Below are 24,589 nucleotides of genomic sequence, written 5' to 3'. Positions count from 1 at the left end.
TGTTTGCCTTTTTTCAGGGTCTTGCTGGTGCAAGGAAGATCCTCTCAGCCCATGAGGCCAAGCTGGGATGGCAATTTTCAGCGACGAACCCCAACACTACTTACCATCAGTTAGACAGGGACAGCGTACTGTGTTCGTACAACAATGGCAATAATATACATGTCTCAACAGCCAAGTTCAGTTACCCCAGCCGGGCATACAGTTGGAACGGGTAAAGAATGAAGTTTCGAGGTTTGAAGCTAGCAGAGCAAAGGAAGACGAACAGGAAGCAAGTGAAACATAAGGTACCACCTACCTACCTACCTACCTATACCTGTCAACGGTCAAAACCAAAGGCATTCGGCGTCGGGTCTGTGTGTTCCTTTCTCAAAGATCAAAGAGCAGCAGCCGTAGCCTGTAATCCGTAACCTGTAGCCTATGGACTGCCCCCACCTGTCAAAATGTCACCATCTGATTCCCTCGCTTAAACGAGGTCAGTGAGTGAAAAGTGGATCCAAGTCCACTGAGAGGCCCTGGACCCATCAACTCTGCCTCCCAGCGCTATTCCAGCCACTAGCGCCTACCTAGGTACCTCTAGGTCAAGAAGTCAACACCCTAGGTATCCTTTCCCGCGCCTCTGTTTCCTGTCTTTCCGCCGCCTGAGAGAAATTGACAAAGTAAACACAAAAGAATTCCAGGCCCCTTCCTGCCCGCCGTCTTCGCCGCTGTTTTCTCTCTCATCATCATCATCACCACCACGTCCTCCTCCGACCTCCCTCCACCAGGAACGGCGCCGTGTCACCAGACAGCTCCATTTCCTACCACTTTGCCTTGACTAACCAGCAGGGAAAAGGCAAGACATATTTGTTCCTGGCTCGGTCCCCGACACAATCAGGTAGACAGACCCCCACCAAAAAAGCGCAAAGACCGGAGCGGAAGGACGCAATTCAGCACAAGCGTCTGAGCATCAACAAATACCTCTCGATACCCGACTCTTCTCTCCTTTTCTCGCTCCCGCTTTGACGCCTTGGTCTTTGCCCATCTTGCACTCTGGGTATTTGGCGTTTGTTATTTTTTTCTTTCTCATCGTTGCTTGTGAGTATTGCTCTTCTGCTTTTTCTCACCATCCCAAATACTGCAACTCTCACCATCACCATACGCCACCCAGTCGTTCCCTTTTGTTGCTTGGAAAATTACTCATGGCTTCTATACAGACGCTTCATGACTTTACGACCGTCAATGGACCCCCCAAGATACCAATAGACTTCTGCTTGCTTTATTTCGCCCAGAGACACAGTCTCTCCAACCGAGCTTCGAGGCTCCATTTCAACCGATAACCAGCCCCGACAGGTGCTGAGGTTCGCTCAACATGAGCGCCCCTCCTCCGCCTCCGCCCCATGGCGAGGCACCCAAAACCACCGCCGGCTCCCCTCCTCCCGGCGCTGGCCTGGGCCCCGGCAACTACGACATCTTTGTCATCCCCCAACGCGACAAGGGTGGCGGATTCATCTACCTGCCCTCTCTGGCACCTAACGGCCCCAGCTTCGCCGCTGGCTTCGCATGCGCCCTCGTCCTCGTCGTCTTGTTCCAGAGCATGGCTCCGGCTTTCAGGGCATGGTGGGGAACCTACCAGGGCATGGGCAACATGGGCATGACACTCCTTGTCATTGCCGTCGGCGTCGGAGCATGGGCATGGGGAAAGTCGCAGAACCAGTCTTCTTCTTCTTCGAACAACGGCTCGAATGCCAACTACCGCTCTGGTCCCGGCGGCTACGGTGCAGGCGCAAACTTCGGCGGTGGCTACGCAAACACGGGCCCGCCGCCGCCTCCTCCGCCTCATGGCAACCAATACAACGGCCCTCCTCCGAACTCCCCGCCGCCTAACCACGGCGCAGGAAACGGCGGCCCTAGATCTCAATGGCAAGAACGACCACAGCCTCCACCTCCTCAGGAACCTGAAACTGAACCTGAGCCAGAGCCGGAACCCCGCAAGCCGGACCCTCCCCCGAAACCAAAGCCTGACCCGTCCAAGGGCGCCTGGGAAAAGGCCCGGGAGGAGACGAAGAAGCGCGAGCAGGAGCGCAAGGTGAAAGAGGAGGAGGAGCGCAAAAAAGCAGAGATGGCGAGGAAGCTTAAGGAATTTCGAGAAAGAGAGGCCCGCGAGCGCGCAAGACGAGACAGAGAGGAACGAGAGAGAAGAGAGAAGCTGGAGCAGGAGATACGCGAGAAGGAAGATCTCAAGCAGAAGCTCGAGAAGGAGCGCCAGGAGAGGGAGAAGCTTCAGCGTGAAAAGGAGAAAGCCGAGCAGGAGGCCAAGGAGGCCAGAGAGCGTGAGGCCAAGGAGGCCAAGGAACGCGAGGCGAGGGCCGCCAAAGAAAAAGAAACCAAGGAGCGCGAGGAGGCGCGAAAGAAGGAGGCTGCCGAAGCGGCCGCCCGCAAAGCCCGCGTCGAGGCACAACTCGAGGCCTTCCGGAAAGCAAAGAAGGAGCGCGAAGAGGCAGAAAAGGCGAAGAAGGAACGCGAGGAGGCAGAGAGGGCCAAGAAGCTGGCCGAGGAAGAGGCTGCTGCCCGTAAAGCCAAAGAAGAAGCGGATCGCAAGGCCAAGCAGGCCGCTGAGGAGGCCGAGAAGAACAGTCGCAAGGGAAGTAGCTACGCCTTCTCGTCGGTCGGTGAGAAGACGAGTATGTGGCCCAACGGCCGACCCCCTGTTCCCCCCACGACGGCGGCTTCGACGCCGCCAAGACCACCCCCCTCTGCTTCATCGTCCGCTCCCCCGAGACCTCCCCCTTCCGCCAGCTCGGTACCGCCAAGGTCGGCGCCGTCTGCGGCCTCATCTTCGAACACAGCCAGACAACAACAGCCACCACCACGGCCGTCAGCGCGGACAGTCGATGAAGACCAGCACTCATATCGACCATACGACAAACCGAAACACAGACCGGCGTCTTCGATCGGCTCGGAATCATCGTGGGCGCCGTCGGCCACGACGACGAGGACAACGCCGCCGCCCAGTATGCGCGGCCCGTACACGACCAAGGATCCCGACAAGATCGTCATCAGGGCCGTGTACCTGTTCATGAACCAGTTCGCCAAGACGCCGGCCAGCCAGCTCGTGTCGGGGTTCGGCACGGTGACGGACGGCCTCATCCTCCGGATCACGACGGAGGGCCTCTTCATCGACGACGACGTCCGCGGCGTCCCACAGCGCGAGTGGGACGTCAAGGCGTGGACGCTAAAGCTGGTCGAGGTATGGTGCCCCCCGCACTGCTTGAGTTCCAATGCTGCTCCTGCCCCTGCGAATTCTGCGAATCATCCCTCCAATTTGTTTCAGAAGATGGCGAACCAGCGAGCTCGTACGGCGGACAGGGGCGCCACCAAGGCGCTCACGGGCGACGAGGCCGACGCGTACCTGACCGAGATGTTGCGTGCTTGCAAGAGTTGCTGTCGTCTTGGCTTGTGCGACACAAAGTTCAAAGATACTAACGTGGCATCTTCGACGGGACAGACCGGGGAGTGGAGGACCAAGAGCCTGCACGTACTGCGCGCCACGGTTCGGGACCAAGAGGGCAAGCGATACATGTTTGTCCTCGACGAGGAAGAGGCCTGGAAGGTGGCCGTGGGCGTCCAGCGTTTGCGTAAGGGCACGCAGGTACGCTCGCTGGGCGTCAGCGGCATGAGCGCCTCGGATGCCCGCGGCACGCTCGAGACCCTGGGCTGGTCATGAGGGGCGGTGCCTACTGCCGACGGACACAGTTGGACGAGGCTTTCTATTCTTGTCAATTATTGCTTGGCTCTCGGGCGGTGGAGGCTGCCCTTTCTGTCGATATAGTAATCATGTGTGTGTGTGTGTGTGTGTGTGGCTGGGAGGAGCGGATGTTCGAAAATGAGGAAGACTGCCCTTCTTTCTTTCATTTTTTCTTTCTTATATGGAGGCACCCGCGGGAGATATGGACAGAGGGGGGACGTGTCTCTCGAGATGGCTCATTTCGGTTTACGTGGAATTCGGTTGCATAGCAGAGCGAGCGTGGTCGCATTCCAGGACACAAAGCTGGGACGAAAAACATTGGCATCGATGAGCCGGTTGGGCACATCCTCAGATACCTCGAGTTGACGGACAAGTCACCGACCCCGGATAATGACGAAACGACTTCAACTTTGAGTCTGGTTCTTCCTTTGTCTTTTTGCCGCAGGAGATGATGTGCCTTTCGATGACGGTCTAACGAGGCCGTTGACAGTATCTCGAGATGCGAAGCTCTCCAGATATGGCGATGCTGTCAACAAGGGCCACCCCGACGCCGGAGACTGGGGCAACCCATGAGGGAGTGGGTGTTCCTTGTCGGTTTACCGGACTTATCGTGAACCAGGATCCAAGCCGAGCTAAGGGCTGGTCTAGTATCTGTATACACTAGTATCATGGGCGACGCCCCATTCTGCGAGGGATTTCTTCGACGAGCAAGATTGGCGTCCCATTCCACGGGTCCCATCCGGCTGTCGGACGGGGCAAGATACCGAGCTGTCATCTACGTCACGTTAAACAAACCACTGCGGGTCGGATCTTCTTCCTCTTCTCTCCTTATCACGGTGGTATCCTGTAAGCAGGGCGCACTAATAGCTCCCGCCCCATAACTCTCTCATCCCCGCCTAGTTTGGCTGGCGTTTCTCAACGATCGGTAACGGGGACCGCCACGGTCTCCAAGCTGCAAGTCGGGGGTTCCCCGCTTTTGGAGGCAACAAGAACTGATAACCAGGGAGCGGAGGCCTCGTCTCCAATCCTCTTGGGGTCACTGTGACTGTTCTCCGAACGGCTCGTTCTCTCGGCACGGGTTCCTTATGCTTGACGCCCTCGACGCCGGCGAGACTGCGTCAAGCTGTTGTCTGTTGTTCTGGAAGCATATGGATGAGCACGTAGCAACTCAAATCGGCCCAGTAAGCTTTTTGAATCTTGAGCTTATCTTTGATTTGAGTGTCGGCTAGGACCCGACAGAGTTTACCTACCGGCCGGCCCATCGGGTGTGGGGGGGAACTGTGCATGATGTCGTGAATCCGTCCAAGACCGCAGTGCTTTTATTGTTTACGAAAGTTGAATTAGCAACGTGGGTTTGCTATGCTTACCGTCAACTGCCCCATGCCTCGTTACCACTCAACCCTTTAGGCTGTGCCCTCTTGGTACACCATCATCATCATCTTCTTCATGCACTACTGCCGGCCGTCTCCGCTTCCGCCAAGTTGACCGGGCCCGGCAAACCGATACAACTACCGACATCGGCCAGTTCTCTTGACAGAATCCCTTAACAAGCAAGTTGACAACCCCTCCGAGAGTCCGGTCCTAATGGAATTGTCACCCGACCCTCGGGCTTCAAAAGATCCCCTCCTCCCTGCCAAGAACTACCATGCGTGGGCCCAAGAACACCAAGCTCCTTGGAGTAGAGTGAAGTGAGCCAGGACGAGATAACCCTCGGCACGCATGCATGTCCTCGTCGGGTGCTACGATAAGCAACGCCGTCTGCGGCCCCCCTCCCCCTGTCCCCCGGTCGAGGTGACCGAATCAGATAAGCCGATGCCGCCGAGAAGATTGCATATTGCTTTCTCGCAGAGAAAGGTCCTGATTCTCAGCAATTAGTCCCGCCCAAAGTCCAAGCGTAGAGATAGATAACTGGAATTCGGCAAACAAAAGAAAACCCGCCCTCTCTCTTGTTCTCTCTATCACCGACGCTCCATCCGCTTACATCCATTCTATGTGTAAACAGCTCCTCCGGCTTGATATGAGACCATGTATAAAACACGGCTCAGCCGCGGCGGTCCTGTGTCTCGCAGCACCGCCAGGAATACCCCGTGCAGAAGACTGAAGCTTCACCCTCACGCCGGGCCCCCATGATGAAGGCCTTCACTCTGCTGACCATCCTCGGCGCCGCCGCCGCTGACCTCGTTCAGACTGGCGCGTCTTTGCGGCTCAACGACGTATACTACTTCGTCTCTCCCTTCTCCCAAGGCAATCCCTCCAATGGATCTCTCAACATCAAGTCGCTCCCTCGTGCCTTTGGCTTCACCCCCGTCACCGTCGTATCCGACCCTGTCCCCAAGGACAGCCTCGCGGCCCTCTTCTCCAACTGGACGGCCAAAGACGATGTCTGGCAGCCGGCCTTCCTGAGCGCCATCTTCCTCGCCGGCGCCACCACCACGTGCCTGACAAAGGCCAGCTACGACGGCAGCAACAAGACGCAGTCCATCGTCCTCCCGCTCTCTTCGGGCCACGGCATCCCTTCCGGCCCGTATTTCCTGGACACCCATACCGGCGACCTCTACCAGGCCTTTCGCCTATACGACGACTTCGCCGGCGCCTTCTCCGAGTCCCTGCTGCAGACCCCGGAAGGCACGTTCCAGACCCTCTCGGCCCAGGTGCCGTCCTCGGCGTCGCTGACCATCGGCGTCCCGTCCCGGCTCTACTTCACGCCGACGGCCGAGAAGCCCCTGGCCGGCGTCCGCGTCGGCGTCAAGGACATCTACGCCCTCGCCGGCGTGCGCGGCTCCAACGGCAACCGGGCTTGGTACTCTCTCTATCCGCCGGCCTCGGCCACGGGCCCGGCCATCCAGAACCTTATCGACGCCGGCGCCGTCGTCGTCGGCTACCAGAAGCCCTCGCAGTTCGCCAACGGCGAGACCGCTACCGCTGACTGGGTAGACTACCACGCGCCCTTCAACCCGCGCGGCGACGGCTACAACGACCCCTCGTCCTCCTCCTCGGGCGCCGGCGCCTCCGTCGCCTCGTACCCTTGGCTCGACATCGCCGTCGGCAGCGACACGGGCGGCTCCATCCGCGGCCCCTCCAACGTCCAGGGTCTGTTCGGGAACCGCCCGTCCCACGGCCTCGTCAGCCTCGACGGCGTCATGCCGCTGTCCCCGACGCTCGACACCCCCGGCTTCCTGACGAGGGACCCGTACATCTGGGACGAGGCGAACAAGGCGCTGTACGGCGCCAACTACACCTCTCTCGCCGGTGCCGACGTCCCCGTCGAGTACCCCAAGACGCTCTACACGGTCGACTTCCCGACTGGCAGTGGCGGCGACAGCGACACGCCCGCCGCGCAGATGCTCAACGGCTTCGCGCGCGACCTAGCCGCGTTCCTCGGCGCGGACCTCACCCCGTTCAACCTGTCGTCGTCCTGGGCCGCGTCGGCGCCCGAGGCCGTGAGGAACCAGACGCTGACGGACGTTATGGGGCTCACGTACGCGACGCTCATCACCAAGGAGCAGACGGCTCTCGTCCGCGACCCCTTTTACGCCGACTACGCCGGTAAGTCTATACATTACCCCCCTCCCCCCTCTCTCCCTTCTCTGAAATCCCGGCTAAAACTCCGACGCAGCCGCCCATGATGGCCGCCTTCCCTTCGTCAACCCCGTCCCCCTCGCCCGCTGGGCCTGGGGCGACAGACAGCCCGCCACGGCGCTCGCCGACGCAAAGACCAACAAGACGCTCTTCGCCGAGTGGTTCAACACCCAGGTCCTCCCCCCGGCGGCCGTCGGCAACTCGACGACGACAACGACGTGCTCCTCGGGCCTCCTCCTGTACATCGGCAGCGCCGGCTTCGCGAGCCCGCGGAACCGGTACCCGTCCAGCCCGCCGGGGGCGCCGCCGATGGGCTTCTCCAACGGCCGGCTCAGCGTCTTCAGCGGCGCGCCAGACCACGTCTTCCCGCTCGGCGAGGTCGCCGGCCCCAGCTCCGTGACGAACCACATCGAGGTGCTCCCCGTGACGGTGGACATCATGGCCGCCCGGGGCTGCGACGGCCTGCTCGTCAGGCTGGCGCAGGACCTGGTCGGGGCCGGGTTGTTGAAGGTCCCCGAGGCCGGGGGCACGCTTGCCGGGGGCGAGATCCTCATGAGAAGGGATGTGCACGAGTGGTTGTGAGAGCGTTGGGGCAAGGGAGGGAGGGAGAAGGCGAGGTGTGGATGCTTGGGGGGGGGGTCGAGATATACTTTTTAATGACAATTTGACGCATGACAACACATATCATTCAATGGCCTGCATGTACGCTCTGCTCGGTGGGAGCATCCGTTGCAGTTTTCCCTTTGTATCTTGACCCGTTTCACAGAGCAGCATGGCCTTGAAGTATTGGCGATCTCTCTAAGATCTAGCTAGTCCGGTATCCATACTGCTCGTGATGCAGAACGCACTTCGTTCAGAAGGAAACGTTGTGTCTATCATGTGCCATTTTCACTTGTGAACTACAAAGGACTAGAACGCCTTGCCGGGACCAACAGTATACGCTCTCAGCTCTTCCAAGGCCCTCTCATGCTCCTCTCCAATAACCTCAGCGTGGCGCGGAGACCGGGGGGTGATTGAGCACGGGAACGGCAGCGGGCTCGAGTTGAAGCCGTCTGAATACGCGAATCTGTGTCATGAAAAAGGCAAAAAAACAACAGTCAGTTTTTACCACCACGTCCGGTCAAGGGAGCCAACGAGAAGAACGGCCTTCTGGACTCACATGTCGACGTCGACATCCCTCCCCTTTTCGTCCTTGGCCGGCCCGACGGCGAACCCCCAGAGCACCCGCGCGATGTTGAGTGCCACCGACGCCGAGCCGAGGTGCATGCCGGGGCAGACGCGGCGGCCCCAGCCGAAGGCGCTGTGGCCGAGCGTCCCCGGATACTCGCGCTGCTCCGCGAACCGTTCCGGCCGGAACTCGTGGGGCTCTGGGAAATCGGCCTCGTTGAGGTGGACTATGATTCCCGGGGGGGGGAAGGGTGATTAACGGTTAACATTTCCAAAAGCGCGAGACCAATGTCCGCCGAGCCACGGTCCAACTTACTGCTCCACAGGGGCGCGATGACGGTGCTCCCCTTTGGTATGAACATGCCTTTATACACATGATCCGCCGTGCTGGCATGGGGAGTGCCCCCGAGCACGGCGACCGGCCGCCAGCGTAGGGTCTCGGACGCTATGGCCCGGACGTACGCGAGGCCGTCGAGGTCTTGGAAGGTCGGCAGCCTGTCGCCCCCAACGGCCCTGTCGAGCTCCTCTTGCGCCTTTGGTATGAATCGCGGACCGAACTTGACGCAGGCGAGGAAGAAGCTAGCCAGGGACCCGGCCGACTGCACGACACGGGGATCTGTCAGCGGCTCTCTCGTTCCACAGGAATAAAGGGGGTGGGCGGGCTTCTTATCTTACAGTCTCAACGCCAGCCCCAAAGGGCGATCCCGCGGTGTACGCGATCTCGAGGTCCGTCATGCCGAGGGCGGCCTGCTCCTGTATCAGGTGCTTTGCAAAGCAGGCCGGCGCGACGCCGTCGGCCACCTTGCGCCGGACTTCGTCCATAAGCTCCGTGTAGAGCCGGATGTCCTTCTGTCTCTGCCTCAAGACCTCGGCCTTCCATGGGGCCAGGAAGCTCGGGACATGCTTGAGGACGGGGTACCGTTCGACCGCGAACCTTCCAGGGATGCTGTTATAGGTGGTGGAAGTCAGTTAACACAGTTTGAGCTTCAAGGCTTCGGGGGGGTTGGGGAGTTGTGTACTTGACCGAGGTGAGACGGCCCATGGACTCGGCGTTCCTCCGGACGACGACGTCCGTCGCAACGTCCTCAACCCGTCTGCCGTACGTCACCGTTACAATGACCGAGGCTGCGTACCTCTCGAGATGCCTCCGGAAGTCCCCCGGGCTCGCGAGGAGCTCGTGCATGAGGACCCTCGACTCGAGGCACTGGACAGGCCGGTACGTCTCGCTCCGCCTCTGCATGAAGCCGCCGTGGAGGAGCTTCCGCCAGCGCCGCCAGAAGGGCGAGTACGGGGCCATGAGGCCCCTCATGCCGCCGGATAGGAGCTCGCCGCCCACGATGAAGCGCGGCCGCGACGAGAAGACGGCGCCCCTTTTCTCGAGGAGGTCCCACGCCGCCTGGGCCGAGCCGAGGACGATGGTCGGCGTCGGTCCCATCTGGAGGTAGACGACGTCGCCGTACTCCCGGCTCAGCTCCCGGAACCAGAGCCATGGCTTCTTGAGGCCGGTCCTGATGGTCTTGGGCCCCGGCGGCAGCTGGGAGCGGTGGGAATACAGCTTCCACTCTTGTTGTAGCTGGCGAGACAGAATTGTCAGCGGATCATGATCGCGCGTTGGCCATGTACCAAGATCGAGTTTGCATACCCTGGGGAATGTAAAGACAAGGTATACCAGACCGACGACCACGGCTGAGTAGGTAAAGATGGCGAGAATCATGGTCATAAGAGTGAGCTCGAGACGATATGGTTTGATGCAACGATCAGTTTGTGACTTCGATAACACCAAACTGGGACGCCAGAACACCAGTTTTCCAGCTGGTGATATCACTGACGCCAACCAAACCGTAGCCAGTGACGACGGGAGTGAAGAGGCGGGAATCAACTTGCCGAAAGCCCGAGGCTTGTCAAAGTCAAGGCACGGCACGTCGCAGCGGTTCAACTCGACCGTTTACCATTTTGCCGACCTTGGCGATAGCCGTCCAGTAAGCCACACACCCCGCTGGTATCTGGCCATCCGTGGTGGGTGTGAACTGGGTCCTACAAAATATTTCCCGTATAACAGTCATTGATAGGACAGGTTCGAAGCCATGACATGACGGTCTCACAACCCCGCAGTCGGATCCCGACCCCGGGCTGCGCGGGGAAAGGCCTATGGAATCCGGGGGTGACCCCCACACACGCACATACATACGCCTAGGTATGCTGACGCCGGACTTACAAACGCCATGGTTGGACGCGGGTAAGTATACCCTTGCTCCGGGTAGCATTGCGGCGGCAGTTGATGAGTATTGTTGGCGAGGGAGAAATCGAGAAGGTACAAAGTCTGCTAGATCTGGTCTCCGTGTTGGACTTTTGAGGTCATTCATGATGCCTGATTATCTTAATTATAAGACCTTACTTACTACTACTAAACAACTTTATAGTGAAACCAACCCGACTCATCTAACCATGAAACCCAACAGTTCTTCCTGGTTCAGCAAGCCATTCTTAACATCGCTTCTGCTCGGTATAGGGGGGTTTCTCTACGGATAGTGAGCAAACGTCACGTCACCCTTAGCCCAGATCATCTGGCATGTTGGGAACAGCTCACTCACTTACAGCACTGCCACCAGTGATTCCGGAATCATCACTCCCAGCCTGGCGCTCAAGTCCTTCTTGACGTACTTTGGCAACCCCGACGCTCCTCTACGAGGGGCCATCGTCTCCGTCTACCAGGCCGGAGGTAGGGCGTGTTCTGTTGCATTACGCATAGCGGTGTGCCTGAAAGCTGACGAACCGGGGCACAGCATGGCTCGGCAGCGCCTCGGTCGGCATCACCAGCGACAGGCTCGGCCGTAGGAAGGCCATTGCCTTTGGATGCGTATGGGGTGTGGTTGGCGGGGCCTTGATGGCTGGCGCTGCCCATGTCGCTATGCGTGAGGATCTCGACTGTCCGTGACGACCCCAAGTGAAAACCATACTAACGCAGAGGCAGTCATCATGGGACGGCTCCTAGTTGGGTTTGCCGTTGGAACAATCACCGGCGTTGCTCCCGTATTCGGGGCGGAAATCGCAAAGGCAAGTCTGCGCTTGTACTTGTGACACTTTTGAGAGAGAGAGAGAGAGAAAGAACAGGAGGGAGAGAGAGACAGAGAGAGAGATAGGTCTAACGAGCTTATCAAGACTCATGAGCGAGCCCGGATCACAGCCGTCAACCAGATGAGTAAGTCCAGTCTCTATGAGACCCCAAAGGCGGTTGATTAACACCCACGCGCCTAGTGGTTGCTTGGGGCTTCTTCGTCGCCCTGTGGACCGGGGTGGGCGAGGGGAAGTGGCACAACCCGAACCAGTGGCGCCTTGGCTTCGCGATCCAGAGCCTCCCCGCCTTGCTCCTCGGCGTCGGCGTCCTCCTCGTCGGCGAGTCGCCGCGGTGGCTCTGCCTCAAGGGCCGCCACGAGGAGGCCGAAAGGGCGTTCCGCCGCTACCACCACGACGGCTCTAACGACGACTGGTGCCGGGCCGAGTTCGTCGTCATCCGGGCCAGCATCGCCGAGGAGGAGCTGCAGGCCCAAGGACGGCGGCGGCGGCTCTCGTGGGCCGACCTGTTCGCGACGCCGGCCTTCCGCAGGCGGCTCTTCATCGGCTCCTTCGTGTGGGCCGCCGCCATGCTCTCGGGCATCTCGTTCGTGCAGTACTACCAGACGGCCATCTACGCCACGCTGCAGTTCGGCCAGGACCGGCAGCTCCTCGTCAGCGGCTTGTACGGCTCCGTCGGCCCCGTGGCCTGCTTCCTGTCCCTGTTCTTCGTCGACCGCGTCGGCCGCAGGACGATCCTCGTCGCCAGCTCGTCGCTCCTGGCCGTCTGCTACCTGACCATCACGGTCCTGGCCGCCGTGTACCCAGCGAAACCGGGGCTCCCCACGAACGAGGCGGCCCAGCGCGGTCTGATCGCCTGCATATTCGCCGTCTCGGCCATCTACTCCGCCCTCCTGGGCCCCATGACCTGGATTATCCCGTAAGTCAGTCTACGGGTTGAGTGAGATGACGGTCGCGTCCTTGATTTCGTCTGATCCCCTCTCCCAGACCAGAAGTCTTCACCACCGAACTGCGGGCCAAAGCAAACGCCATCGTCCAGGTCATCCATTACTCCATCAGCCTGGTCATAACACAGTGCTCCCCCATTGCGCTTGATGCCGTCGGCTGGAAGTACTACGTAGGCAGCAGATCCGGCGCGGTCCTGAAGCGATACGGTCCGAGTTCTGACGCCAGGTTTCCAGATCCTTTTCATCCTGACCAACGCTCTCTGCGCCGTCGTATTTGCGTTCTTCTACCCCGAGACTCGAGGTGAATGCCAATCCCCCCCCCTCTCTCCCCTTTCCATATGTGGTCAAACATTGAACCCTAACATGCCACAGGTAAATCGTTGGAAGAAATCGACGAGCTGTTCGGGGACGTCAGGATCGTCCACGACGTCGATGTGGCTGAAAAGGCCGACTTTCAGGAAGTAGAAGTGCGACAGAGGTAATGAAAAGGTCATACTTTATAGTTAACAGTCCACAAAACTACAGATGTCCCCTGAATCTAGAGTCGTGGAGGGGGATCGTCGCTGTTCGGGCACTCGACCGTAACGGCCCATAGCTCAGATAAGTTCAAATTTTATTGAGGATTATATTGCTGTGCTCTTTTGATTAATATCAACTGTGTTGGTGTATTGTTGTCGGATCCCAGGTACACCCACATGACACCCATTCCACGGTGATGTTCGCTTTCGTTTTCTTCTTTCCCTGGCCGCTCACCCCTTTTCGTTTCTCGCTAACCGCTTCACCCTGTTATTGCCTGTTCGAATAGCCCGAAAACCATCTCAAGCGAGCCCCTTCTTAGTGTCTCGTACAGCAGCATACGGCGGTGGCTGGATGAAGCTGGCAGCCTCCTCCCCGATGGCGCCTCTCACCACAGCCGGCGCCGTCCGTCTCGTCTCGACTCGTTCCATCGGTGCCCGCCTCGGCGCCGCGCGGAACTCGGGATACTGGTGACCGAGCCGTCTGCTGGCGGCGGAGACGATGGCGATGGTCCAGAGTCCCATGGTCAGGATGCTCAGCAGCATCCACATGGAGCACAGGTTCTTGATGGCCTCGGGCCAGGAGCTCAGCCACATGTGGTCGACGCAGACGAAGCCGACGGCCTGCATGACGATCCACATGAGATAGTAGAAGAGGACGGTCCGGCCGACGTGGGCCGGGGGCGGGTTGATGCAGCGGTGGCGGACGAAGACGAGGAGGGTGACGTTCTGGGAGACGGCGAGGATGACGGCGAGGGCCACGACGGCGTCGTGGCTGAGGTCGCCGGGCCGCATCTTGCTGAGGGCCGCCGCGAGCGTGCCGGAAGCGGTCATGGAAAGGAGCACGAGCATGACGACGGTGCCCCTCGCCGAGTGGTAGAGGTTCGTCCTCCGGAGCCCCTGTTCCGCCATCTCCAGGCTCGAGGCGGACCTGGCTTGCGGAGCGGTGCCGTTTGGCATCTTTGGTGTGGAATTCTGAGGTAGTTGGGCGTATGCGGGTTGGTATTGTGAGGTCACCAACTACCCGATCGGCTTCGAACAGGATGAAGAATTGTCGGGAAGAGTGCGTCTTGCTGAGTCGACTGGGGAGCGTGTTTTTCGCCGGCCAGCTGCGGCGGAGGGCTCATCGTCTTTTAAACACAATCTCAAATTACTCAATGGCCTGGCACTCTCTACCAACACGACAATGAGGCGTCGTGAGAGTTTCTCGTGATAAAGGAGACTTTGGTGGCGTGAAGCGATGGCAATTACCCTGATAGCTATGAACGACGGCGTTCGGAAAGGGTACTCTTAATCTGTCTCCCACCCATTACGAAGAAGTCAAGCAAGCTTGCTGTCTGAAGCAGAAAAGACATTGGGAATTGAGCGGTGCCGTCACCATCACCGTTGGAACTCCTTTTACAGACTTTAAAGCTGAACATATAAGGTCGGTAGCTTTGTTGCCTCAAAGATGCCCGAATGCGGGCTGAGGCGTGGTCGGCTCCCATGGACAGACAACCTGGCTTCGTATGCTAGGATCTGGTAGTAAAGTAAGTCTATTGCCTTCCGGAGGCAGGGCCGTGATGGCTTCGGGCCCTCGCCGATGCTTTATGCCCTCTCACTGAGACAGGTCATCGTTGGCCGGGGGATGCCGGGCAGACAATATGGATAATGGGAGACAGCTTCGAGCTCTCCTCTCCTCTGCCCCCTCCACGGTTCCGCCGACGGCCCCAACACATGGTTCCAGTTTTCCAACAGCTCTCCAACCTCACAACGGTGCGCAGCTATCCATGAGCTGTCTGTCTACCCAACGCAGAGTACGGATATACGTGACGCGACTTGGAAGAGAAAAGTCTTGACTGAGCGGTCGTTGGGTGTTCGGTCTCCGACCCGAACCCCACGCTCTCCTCTCCCCTTCCCCCTCCCCCTCGTTGCCTTCGTGTGTACGTATGTAGTGTAGTGTATTGTAGTTCACCGACATGCCTCCGTGCCCGGCATCGCCCAGCTCCGCGGCAAACAGGAGTCGAGTTCCAAGATGCTTGAGTGTACGAGCAGAATACCTGCATACGACACGTCTACGACAGAACGACCAAAGACGGCCCCCCCCCCGCTCCGGCGTACTGCACTATATAGTACATACCCCGCACAGGTACAGAGTACAGAGTACCGGGCCGTCTCTCATTTTGGCGGGAGTTGAAGCGCGGGAAGACGAAGGTTCAACGATGCGAGGCCTTGACTAATGCGCGCGCTGCAGCGCCGGGGGTGTGTGTGTGTGTGCCAATTGGTGGTTGGCGGTGGACTCAGGCTTGTGGAGACTTGGCTGAGTGAGCCCAGTAAGCTGTTCACGTCTTGGCCATGAACCTGGGAGTTTCCAATGGAGTGGACTGGACAGAGTAGTGTTAGCTAGTGTTTGTGTGCCCAGCTAGCTTGGGAGTCTTTCTGTGCCCGGTTTTTGTGGTGAGCTTTCTGACGGTGAGGCGGCAAATACCAAGTCCCAAGTCTTGCCCCCCAAGTCTTGCCCCGTACGCGTCCACGGTTGTTAGATAAGACCAAAATGTGGCAGCCAGACATCAGACATTCGGATGGTCCTCCTCTCCTGTCGGTGCGGCTCGGCCAGTACAGTATGCAGTTCGAAAAGGTTGCGCCAAGTGAAGCCCCCCCCAAAGATGAGATTGATGAGCTGTTCAAGCTGCACAGGCGGGCATTACTCAGGTACATGTTAGTGTACCTACGCTGAAATCTGCCCCGAATACCCGTAACATGTCATCTACGAAGACTCTGTCTGTACTGTACCTGCGGCCCATCCGGGTCCCAGTAATTCAGGTCCACCGGAGCGAGCCAGACTGGATCGACCATCCTTGTACTTATCACTGGGCAGTGGGTGGGTAGCGGGCACTTTGAACAGAACATGCCCCCCTGTCAAGTCCCAGCTTCAGCAACCCCCCAGCAACAATCCCCCCCTCTCTTGATGAGTGAGGCCCCTCCTGTGTGTGTGTGTGCCTGTGTCAATGACATCAGCGGGGGTTTTGGGATGCCGTCACGGCCGGCCAGGATGCCAAAGCTACCCCTCCATCATGCCATACCAGCCGAAAGCCCCATTTCGTCTCCAGCAGAACCTTGAGCGACCAGATATTCAAAGCCTGCCTTTTCCTCTCCCTCTCTCGCAGATCATATTCTTTTTCCGTTCTTCTTTCTCTCATCTCTACATACTTCTCTCCAATAAGTTTGATACCCCAAAACCTAACATCCTTTCCAAGCCACATCGACATCACCACCACCACCACCACCACCACCACCACCGCCCATCATGCCTCAGGAAATCCCCACCGCCTCCCGCCTCCTGGACCTCTTCAGCCTCAAGGGCAAGGTCGTCGTCGTCACCGGCGCCTCCGGCCCCCGCGGCATGGGCATTGAGGCCGCCCGTGGCTGCGCCGAGATGGGCGCCGACCTGGCCATCACCTACTCCTCCCGCAAGGAGGGCGCCGAGAAGAACGCCGCCGAGCTCGAGAAGGAGTACGGCGTCAAGGTCAAGATCTACAAGCTCAACGTGAGCGACTACAACGACGTCGAGAAGACCACCAAGCAGATCATTGCCGACTTTGGCAAGATTGATGCCTTTATCGCCAAGTAAGTTTTTGCTTTCTTGTATTTTGCTGCCTTCAACCCCTCATCATCACCATCACCATCACCTTCAACAACACCACCACCACACTGTCAGCCTCAACAATACCACCACATTGTTAGCTTCAATACTAACAAAACCCCTCTCTCAGCGCTGGTGCCACTGCCGACAGCGGTGTCATCGACGGTTCCAAGGAGGCCTGGGACCACGTCATCCAGATCGACCTCAACGGCACCGCCTACTGCGCCAAGGCCGTCGGCGCCCACTTCCGCGAGCGCGGCACCGGCTCCTTCGTCATCACGGCCTCCATGTCCGGCCACATCGCCAACTACCCGCAGGAGCAGACCTCGTACAACGTCGCCAAGGCCGGCTGCATCCACATGGCCCGCTCGCTCGCCAACGAGTGGCGCGACTTTGCCCGCGTCAACTCCATCTCCCCCGGCTACATCGACACGGGCCTGTCCGACTTCGTCGCCAAGGAGACCCAGGAACTGTGGAAGAGCATGATCCCCATGGGCCGCAACGGCGACGCCAAGGAGCTCAAGGGCGCCTACGTCTACCTCGTCTCCGACGCCAGCACCTACACCACCGGTGCCGACATCGTCATTGACGGCGGTTACACCTGCCGGTAGACGTCTCTCTCTCTCTCTCTCTCTTGTTTGGGACGTATTTGGGTGGAGCAATAGGACATGGGCGCAGCGTGGGAAAAGGCGCTGGATATGATGTTATGACTAGCCAGATGAATAATAGACAAAAGTAAAGTCACTGAAATGTTGTACCAAACAAAACGTGAAAGGGTTGTAGTGCTGTGCACAAGGAAGCGTGGTTTTTTCTTTAGCTTTTCCACGTAGAGGTCGCATTGAATATAGCCTACTTTACATGCCTATGCTATGAGAGATGAAAATAAAAATAAAACCCCCAAACCATTCGTGCTTTAATCAATATGAGAATTTCTAAACATTGTCACTTTGGTTATCTTGAGGACATGTTTTCACAAACTCTTCTGTGCTTCCATGTGTTCGTTCACATGCTGCAACCAGACAGATGAGAGGCCATGCTCAGAATGTCCCTCATGTCTAAGCTCGCGATCGAAAATGGTGATGTATAGGTGATGCTATGCCACTCAATGACTTCATCATTATACCTGTCTAACCAAGCCTTTCGTAGCGCGTATTATTGACACTCCACCTTTGGTGCTAATGAGTTTGTAAGTGTACAAGCCATCAACCATCGTGATCCATCGTTCGTTCCACATTACCCAACTCCACCCATGAAATCTCCACGATAGCTGTTCAACCTCGTACTCGCAGTCCTTTTTTTTTTTTTTCCTTCCCGACCCACCTCCTCATGCTTACACATCTCATGTTTCCGTGACCTCACACTCAAGAGGAACCCCCGGAAACGGGGACCAGGTCGATGGCAACAGAGACGCCGCCGCCGAGGTCGCCCGCGATGGTCCGCTTCGGCGTCCCCGCCGCCGTGTACAGGGAAAGGCGGATCGACGGGCCTCGCTCGCCAGAAACCGTCTCGACGTGAAGGTGTCTCGGGTCGTCGAACTGGCGGACGGGCACGTCAAACGCCCACCGGCCGCCGTCGTCGCCCTCCCCGGCACGGCCGTTGATCCCGGCGTACGCCCTCTTGAGCTCCTCCCGGTCCACGTCCACGGCCAGGGAGTGGACGCCGAGCGCGCCACTCGGGTGCCTCGTGTTTTCCGCGACGTGGTTGGGCACGCGCAGCTCCCGCGGCGTGCGGTCGAAGCACCAGAACGGCAGCTCGCCCCTCTCCACCGCTCCGTCCGACCCAGCCCCGTCGCCGGCGCCGGCCGGGAGCGCCACGGCCCACTTCAGCTCCGTGCCGTCCGGTCGGATTCTTCCCCCCGGAACTGGGTCGTCGTAGATAGCTGCGGACTGAGCTTCACGCACGCGCTCCTGGATCGCGGCGAAGCCGGATTCCTCCTTGAGAGAGTACGCCCAGTCAATGACGGTGCCGTCCGGTTTCGGACCCCACTTGTGCTTCAGGCGCTCTTCTTTGCCGAGGCCCTCGACGAAGGAGATGAGCTCGAGGTAGGTGCCGTCGGCGAAGATGACGAGCTTGTTCTCGGTGCGGCCGTCGGCGTGGCGGCCTCCCGTGAGGATGGTGAACTCGGATGAGATCCAGGAGGGGAGGGAGGCGAGGACTTGGTGGGGGAGGAGGATGACGATGTGGTCGAGGAGGGGCGAGCTCGAGCTCTGGTCATCCGACGTGGCCATTTTTGTCAAAAAAGATTGGTGTCCGGTTTTGATTATACAGGGGAGAGGCGTCGAGTCGTTGGTGATGAGTTCGTGAGGCTCTAGAGCATCTCCTGCGCGTCCGAGCCTCTCGAGGCCACCGTCTGGTTATTTATTGTTGCGAACCCCCTCGCGCGCCCCACTATGTCACCATTGCAGACAATCATTGCGAAGGGGGGAGGGGGAAACTCGGAGGCATCAAGTCCGCTATCGGTCCTCTCACGAGTGAGAAAGCAAAAGCCCGGGTCCGAGTTCTTTTGAAGTTTAGACGTCTGTCACCTTTCTTCTTGATTTACCCGACAGGCAGAGTCTTCGGAAATGAACGAGAGAATTCCACGATCCAGACCAAGTTGGCTGAGTTGATGACCTAATCAAAAGGGATCAGATAATTCTCCGCGTGGCTTGCGGAGAAGTTTGACCATCGCGGCGCCATCTTTGTTGGATCCGCGAGCTTATCTCTCTCACACAAGCCTCTTGGATACTTGAACGCCCTGGCTGTCTGTGCCCTCAGACATTTCTCACTGAATCGCAACTACCTCGGCGAGGGCGTACGTAGTCTTCGAGGAAGTTGACAATTCTCTCATCAGGGCAATGGGTGCACGACAAGGCCGACCAGACCGGCTCTATATGCGTTTGCGTTGATCGTCCCAGGCAACATCCCGGGGGACTGCCGTAACGCGCGTCGGCAGGACCCCGAATCGGATGCCCAAACGCCCCAATGCCCGGAAAAAAATGCCTCCAAGTCGGGAGTGAGATCTTGCACCGCGCAGCAACACAAAAGGTCCGGCAGATGACGGAGCTGCCCAGTGTTACCGGAATACATACTCTTCGCTATTCTTCTTCCTGTCGAGCCATCGGCTCCAGCATCTTCTACCTCCGCTTGGCGGCCACCATAAAACCCCCCAGAGAGACGGCGTTCTCTTTGGCGTTTTCCTTGCTTGCTTTGCATCAAAAGTTGGTTGTTGCTTGAGGAGGCTCTGTGGAACACCCCCCCCCCCCCCCCCCCCTGGCATGTTCCTGGACGTCCGCCAACCGTTCTAGTGATCCGCGTTGGCACCGCCTCCGTTTGGCCTCGCCTCTGCCAGACGGATTTGACAAGCAGAGGAACCCCCGACAAATGGCTGCCATGGGCTGAGACGGCTCGAAGGGCCTGCCTGCTGTGTGACGCCGTCTCGGCTCACACAGGGCAAACACTCCTCCCACACACCTTTAGTGAGGTGACCCGAGCCTTCGGCCCGCGTGCCGTTTCTCGCATCATGAATGCTCCTACACGCCTATCACAATCACAAACCTACTTTCACAGAGGCCAGCCGTTTGCTCGCTGTGAAACGCACATCACTACACATCTTGAATAGCCTTGAGTAGCGGCCCCCAAGGTTGCCGCCGTTTGCAAAGCTCATTTACGGCACATTCTGAGAGCCAAGGACTCAAACATTCAATCGCAAACCGACGCAATGGAACGCCCGAGTCTCCGCCTCCCGGTCAGCCCGAACCCCCTCCCCCGCTCCTCACCTCCACCCCGAGTCCGTGTGTCTCCCCCTCCTCTCCCCCGTTATTCCTTGACCTCCATGAGGCTTACCAGAGGCTCAGACGGAGCGGGGGGAGGCTCCAAACCTCCCCATCTGGTGTTCACACATGAAACTCCGGATGTCTGATGCAGGCAGGGCCCTCATCCGACTAGGCTTCGTGGCGCTCGCCGCATGAATCTCGTCGCACAGAAACGATCATCAGATGGCATAACGTTGTATTCCACAGCCCGCGTTTTTGTGTCCACTGTGGACACTGGGGGGGGATTGCGCACTCGCAGGTTTGGCATCCGCCCCCCCCCCCCCCCGTGTTCCTATGCCCCCTTTCTTCGTGTGCTGCTATTCTCGTTGTAGGTGGTAAGTATTGTAGTTAGTATCCCTTTTTATGATCCCGGCCGCGCGGTTGGTTTTTCGATCGCTTCCCGTCAGTAGATATGTGATGCGGCTCCCCGCCGCTCACGAGTTCAGATGGACCTTCTTGGTCTCTTCTCCTCCCAAGGGACCTGTCTCGCAACCCAGAAAACAGACCCCTTTTGTGTTTGCTTTTTCGTCGTCATTCGCTTCTTGTCGTCGATCGCCTCTCTTTTCTATTCTTTGGATAGAATCCCTTCTTTTTCTTCCAATTTTTTTTTATTCGTCTTCCTCCTCTTCTTCTTCTTCTTCTTCTTCTTCTTCTTCTTCTTCTTCTTCTTCTTCTTCTTCTTCTTCTTCTTCTTCTTCTTCTTCTTCTTCTTCTTCTTCTTCCTCTTCTATCCCTTCTTGAACAACCTTGGGTTGTCAACACATTCGTTTCTTCCATTCGCTCAGGATATCGAACATGGTCTCAAAGACATTTACACTTTTGGGGTATGCGGCGGCGGCGGTCGCCAGGGTGCAGTTCTTGGCAAGTTGGCCGATCCGCGCAACATGGGATGACTTTCTAACATGACTTTTTGCTGTTCAGGGAGTCGCGATATCTGGCGGAGACTTTGGTTGCGAGACGGACGTGAGTTCAACTATCATGATTATGAGGTCCTCCCCTCGGAGATCAATAACTAACTCAAAGACAGGGAAGTTGTCCCCTGGGCAAGGTCCAGCTACCTCTCAGCTCACTCGGAGGTGGTGACGGAGAAGGCCAGATGAACCATTTTGTTCAGACCAGCAAGCTCAACATGTTCCGATTGCGTAAAGACCCCCCACCCCCCCGACACTCTTTTTTGCAGAGACGGTTGTGTTTTAACCCCCCCAAAATCTCATGCTGACTTGTCATGTCGTGATAGCCGTGAGCTGGCAGTTCCTCGTCAACAACCAACCCGGCGGACAGCTCGACGCCAAGAACGTCGGCCGCTACGACCAGGTCATGCAGAAGTGCCTCGCGACGGGCGCCCACTGCATGATCGACATCCACAACTTCGCACGGTGGGACGGCGGCATCATCGGCCAGGGCGGACCGACCGACGACCAGTTCGTCTCGCTGTGGACGCAGCTCGCGCAGCGGTACAAGGCCGACGAGAGGGTCGTCTTCGAGCTCATGAACGAGCCGCACGACCTCGACGTCGCCCTCTGGGCCGCGACCTGCCAGAAGGCCGTCGCCGCCATCCGCCGCGCCGGCGCCGCGTCCCAGATGATCCTGCTGCCCGGCACCAACTTCAACTCGGCCGAGTTCTTCGTCAGCAGCGGCAGCGCCGACGCCCTCGCCGCCATCACGAACCCCGACGGCTCGACCGACAACCTCGTCCTCGACGTCCACAAGTACCTCGACGAGAACAACAGCGGCACCCACAAGCTGTGCACGACCGACAACGTCGAGAGCTTCAGGAAGGTGGCCGAATTCCTCAGGTCCAAGGGCCGCAAGGGGCTGGTGAGCGAGACGGGCGCCTCGAGCGATGCCTCGGTGAGTTTCTTTCGGGGGGGGGGGGGGGGTGGGGGGGGGGGGGGGTTGCCCTCTCTTTCTTCTACTCTTCATCTTCTTCTTCTATTCTTCGTTCTTTCTAGATTATGTATATGTGTAATCAATCCGAGGAGCCCCTGCGAGCCAGAACTAACCGGATCATGTAAACAGTGCTTCACGAGCTTCTGCGCCCAAAACACCTTCATCAACCAGAACTCAGACGTCTTCATCGGTCTCGTCGGATGGGCCGCCGGCAGCTTCGACACCAACTACGTCCTCAGCCTTACGCCCAAGAAATCCGGCAACGGCGGGTACGTCGACAACGACCTGATGAAGCAGTGCGTGCTCGACACGTGGGCGAACACGGAGCAGAACGTGTCGGCCCCGGCCACGTCCGAGTCCCAGTCTCAGCCTGCCGTTTCCGCGACGCCCACCAAGGCGTCGAGCTCCGCGCCCACTGCGATCCCGGTCACGGCGCCCGCGAGGAGCAGCGAGGAGCAGGGCATCGCTCCCCCGACGACCATGGTCAGCATGCCGAGCACGCTGCTGGTAGACCCGTCCACGCCGACGCCGCCGACGCCAACCGGTTCCCGGAGAAACGGGACGACGACCACGCGCCCGCCCTCCGTGCCAACGGCTGCGGGGTCGCGGATGGAGACGGGCGGCGCCTTTTTGGGTCTTGGTCTAGTGCTCGCCCTGCTTCTGTGAAGGAAGTGAACAGGTATATGCAAGCCTATGATGTTTTAGAACAGCGTGCAAGCAATCAAAGAACCTAAAGAGGCGAACTGGATACAGTCTGAGTATCAATCTATGCAGGCGATAAACTGCCTACTGAAGTGGCCTCAATGTCTAGGCAGAAAAAAGCAGTCATCATGTCAAAACATCAGATTCAAGCCTGGCATTTCTGATACACATACGTCCTATGACAGTGCATGTTAGTTCTTCATCGGAATAGAAGAGGCGGATAGTATGCAATGCTCCGGTCAGCTCATGGCCTCGTATGGGGCTAATCTCTCTCTCTCTCTCTCTCTGATCAACATAGTGGGAGACTTATTCTATGATGGCGAGTACGATGCTTTTTTGTTGCTTTAATCACATCGTTCTGATTGCAATATTTCTCAAACTTGACGCCGAAACTACTATCAACAGTTCGTCAAGATCAACAATGCCACGACCACAGGTCTTCACCGTTAGCCACTACTGAGATACATTCGTCTCATAACTAGACTTGATTTCATTATGATGATGAAGATGACTCGGTCCTCCGAAGAATAATAACAGCAAGAAGACTAGAAGACAGCCCGTGATCTTAGTCACTCACGGCTGTTATTTTTACCAACATTGCCCCAACCCCGAACAACACCTTTCACCCCGTGGCGGTCCCCTGACGCAAAACTCGTCGTAAAAAGAGTTTCTGGCCTGCAATGTTCTTCTCGTACGCAACACCGCCCTCGTACAAGTCGAAGTGCCCGCCTTCGACCCTCAAGCACTCACCTAGAGGCGCCCGCCTCACGCATTCCTCGGCAGCGTCCAACGACGCCTCGTGATCCCATGTCGGCAGAACGATCAGGTACGGGCGCGCGCTCTTGTGAACCTGGAGCAGCGGCCGAGACATCATGATGTTCAGCAGGGAGCGCCCGGCGATGATATTCGGCCACTCCTCACCGTGCCTGGGCGTCAAGCGGGCCCAGCCCTCCGCCGCCTCCTTCGAGGCCATGACCGCCGTGGTCGAGCCGTCGCTGACCAGGTCCACGTACCGCGGCTCCCTGGCGCCCAGCAAGTACGCCCCCACGATGTCGGCGACGGCCGCGGCGGCCAGCCTCAGGGACCGGCCCAGGGGCATCTTCATCGCGCCGGCGCGCCCGTCCACGAGGGGACACTGCGCGATGCCCGCCGCCAGCCCGTGGTCCTCGGCCATCAGGGCCGTGGTGTGCATGCCGCCGAAGCTGCTGCCCCACGCGACGAGGCGGGCGGCGTCGACCCAGCCGCCCTGCTCGGGGTCGCGCGCCCAGCGCACGACGTCCCGGAAGTCCTGGAGCTGGCGCCGCACATCGAGCACGTTCCGCGGCGTGCCCTCACTCTCCCCGAAGCCGACGTAGTCGAACGTGATGGCGGCGTAGCCCTCCGAGGTGAACTCGCTCGCGAACGGGGACAGGCCGGCCGCCTTGATGGCCCCGATGCCGTGCGCCATCACGACCGTCGGCATCGGTCGTTTGACCCCGTCGGGCTTGTAGATGGAGATTGCAATCTTGCACCCGTCGCGGCTTGACGGGATGAACGCGTCTTCTATGGTGTATCCCATGTTTTTTTGGTGATGAGCT

The 24,589-nt window shown here is 58.5% G+C and overlaps 9 protein-coding genes across 9 annotated transcripts; 5 read left to right on the top strand and 4 right to left on the bottom strand.

The window, feature by feature from the left end:
* Positions 1–681: 681 nt before the first annotated feature.
* Positions 682–4,243, top strand: CDEST_01466 (Putative SWR1-complex protein). Its single transcript, XM_062917625.1, has 2 exons — positions 682–1,074; positions 1,194–4,243. The coding sequence occupies exon 2, from the start codon at positions 1,349–1,351 to the stop codon at positions 3,701–3,703; it is 2,355 nt and encodes a 784-aa protein (XP_062773676.1). The 5' UTR covers positions 682–1,074; positions 1,194–1,348; the 3' UTR covers positions 3,704–4,243.
* Positions 4,244–5,705: 1,462 nt separating this feature from the next.
* Positions 5,706–7,885, top strand: CDEST_01465 (Putative amidase signature domain-containing protein; the record flags this gene model as incomplete). Its single annotated transcript, XM_062917624.1, has 2 exons — positions 5,706–7,270; positions 7,341–7,885. The coding sequence occupies exons 1-2, from the start codon at positions 5,851–5,853 to the stop codon at positions 7,883–7,885; spliced, it is 1,965 nt and encodes a 654-aa protein (XP_062773675.1). The 5' UTR covers positions 5,706–5,850.
* A 327-nt stretch (positions 7,886–8,212) lies between these two features.
* CDEST_01464 (Putative cytochrome P450) lies at positions 8,213–10,184 on the bottom strand (the record flags this gene model as incomplete). The annotated part of the gene is made up of 6 exons (XM_062917623.1): positions 8,213–8,369; positions 8,463–8,697; positions 8,787–9,069; positions 9,146–9,416; positions 9,490–10,043; positions 10,113–10,184. The coding sequence occupies 6 exons, from the start codon at positions 10,182–10,184 to the stop codon at positions 8,213–8,215; spliced, it is 1,572 nt and encodes a 523-aa protein (XP_062773674.1).
* A 731-nt stretch (positions 10,185–10,915) lies between these two features.
* On the top strand, positions 10,916–12,971 carry CDEST_01463 (Putative major facilitator, sugar transporter, major facilitator superfamily; the record flags this gene model as incomplete). The annotated part of the gene is made up of 9 exons (XM_062917622.1): positions 10,916–10,998; positions 11,080–11,189; positions 11,254–11,382; positions 11,442–11,524; positions 11,630–11,669; positions 11,726–12,461; positions 12,530–12,659; positions 12,724–12,790; positions 12,862–12,971. 9 exons carry the CDS (start codon positions 10,916–10,918, stop codon positions 12,969–12,971), a joined length of 1,488 nt encoding a protein of 495 aa, XP_062773673.1.
* A 336-nt stretch (positions 12,972–13,307) lies between these two features.
* Positions 13,308–13,964, bottom strand: CDEST_01462 (uncharacterized protein; the record flags this gene model as incomplete). The annotated part of the gene is made up of 1 exon (XM_062917621.1): positions 13,308–13,964. The coding sequence occupies one exon, from the start codon at positions 13,962–13,964 to the stop codon at positions 13,308–13,310; it is 657 nt and encodes a 218-aa protein (XP_062773672.1).
* Positions 13,965–16,201: 2,237 nt separating this feature from the next.
* CDEST_01461 (Putative short-chain dehydrogenase/reductase SDR, NAD(P)-binding domain superfamily) lies at positions 16,202–17,982 on the top strand. The gene is made up of 2 exons (XM_062917620.1): positions 16,202–16,610; positions 16,757–17,982. Exons 1-2 carry the CDS (start codon positions 16,291–16,293, stop codon positions 17,235–17,237), a joined length of 801 nt encoding a protein of 266 aa, XP_062773671.1. The 5' UTR covers positions 16,202–16,290; the 3' UTR covers positions 17,238–17,982.
* Position 17,983: 1 nt separating this feature from the next.
* Positions 17,984–19,163, bottom strand: CDEST_01460 (Putative glyoxalase/Bleomycin resistance protein/Dihydroxybiphenyl dioxygenase). Its single transcript, XM_062917619.1, has one exon. It carries the CDS (start codon positions 18,852–18,854, stop codon positions 17,988–17,990), a length of 867 nt encoding a protein of 288 aa, XP_062773670.1. The 5' UTR covers positions 18,855–19,163; the 3' UTR covers positions 17,984–17,987.
* A 2,052-nt stretch (positions 19,164–21,215) lies between these two features.
* CDEST_01459 (Putative glycoside hydrolase, family 5, glycoside hydrolase superfamily) lies at positions 21,216–22,976 on the top strand (the record flags this gene model as incomplete). The annotated part of the gene is made up of 5 exons (XM_062917618.1): positions 21,216–21,269; positions 21,342–21,383; positions 21,448–21,562; positions 21,658–22,271; positions 22,440–22,976. 5 exons carry the CDS (start codon positions 21,216–21,218, stop codon positions 22,974–22,976), a joined length of 1,362 nt encoding a protein of 453 aa, XP_062773669.1.
* Positions 22,977–23,532: 556 nt separating this feature from the next.
* Positions 23,533–24,570, bottom strand: CDEST_01458 (Putative xaa-Pro dipeptidyl-peptidase-like domain, alpha/Beta hydrolase; the record flags this gene model as incomplete). Its single annotated transcript, XM_062917617.1, has 1 exon — positions 23,533–24,570. One exon carries the CDS (start codon positions 24,568–24,570, stop codon positions 23,635–23,637), a length of 936 nt encoding a protein of 311 aa, XP_062773668.1. The 3' UTR covers positions 23,533–23,634.
* Positions 24,571–24,589: the final 19 nt, after the last annotated feature.

The sequence above is a fragment of the Colletotrichum destructivum genome, chromosome 1 (assembly GCF_034447905.1).
Source record: "Colletotrichum destructivum chromosome 1, complete sequence".
In the NCBI taxonomy this organism is placed as follows: Eukaryota; Fungi; Ascomycota; class Sordariomycetes; order Glomerellales; family Glomerellaceae; genus Colletotrichum; species Colletotrichum destructivum.
This window is presented reverse-complemented; position numbering and strand designations above follow the sequence as displayed.

Bases quoted from the DNA above. Each gene is read 5' to 3' on its own strand.
- CDEST_01460 (XM_062917619.1), bottom strand. From the start codon at position 18,854: ATGGCCACGTCGGATGACCAGAGCTCGAGCTCGCCCCTCCTCGACCAC.
- CDEST_01461 (XM_062917620.1), top strand. From the start codon at position 16,291: ATGCCTCAGGAAATCCCCACCGCCTCCCGCCTCCTGGACCTCTTCAGC. The intron at 16,611-16,756 runs GTAAGTTTTTGC...CCCCTCTCTCAG, and splicing joins ATTGATGCCTTTATCGCCAA to CGCTGGTGCCACTGCCGACA.
- CDEST_01466 (XM_062917625.1), top strand. From the start codon at position 1,349: ATGAGCGCCCCTCCTCCGCCTCCGCCCCATGGCGAGGCACCCAAAACC.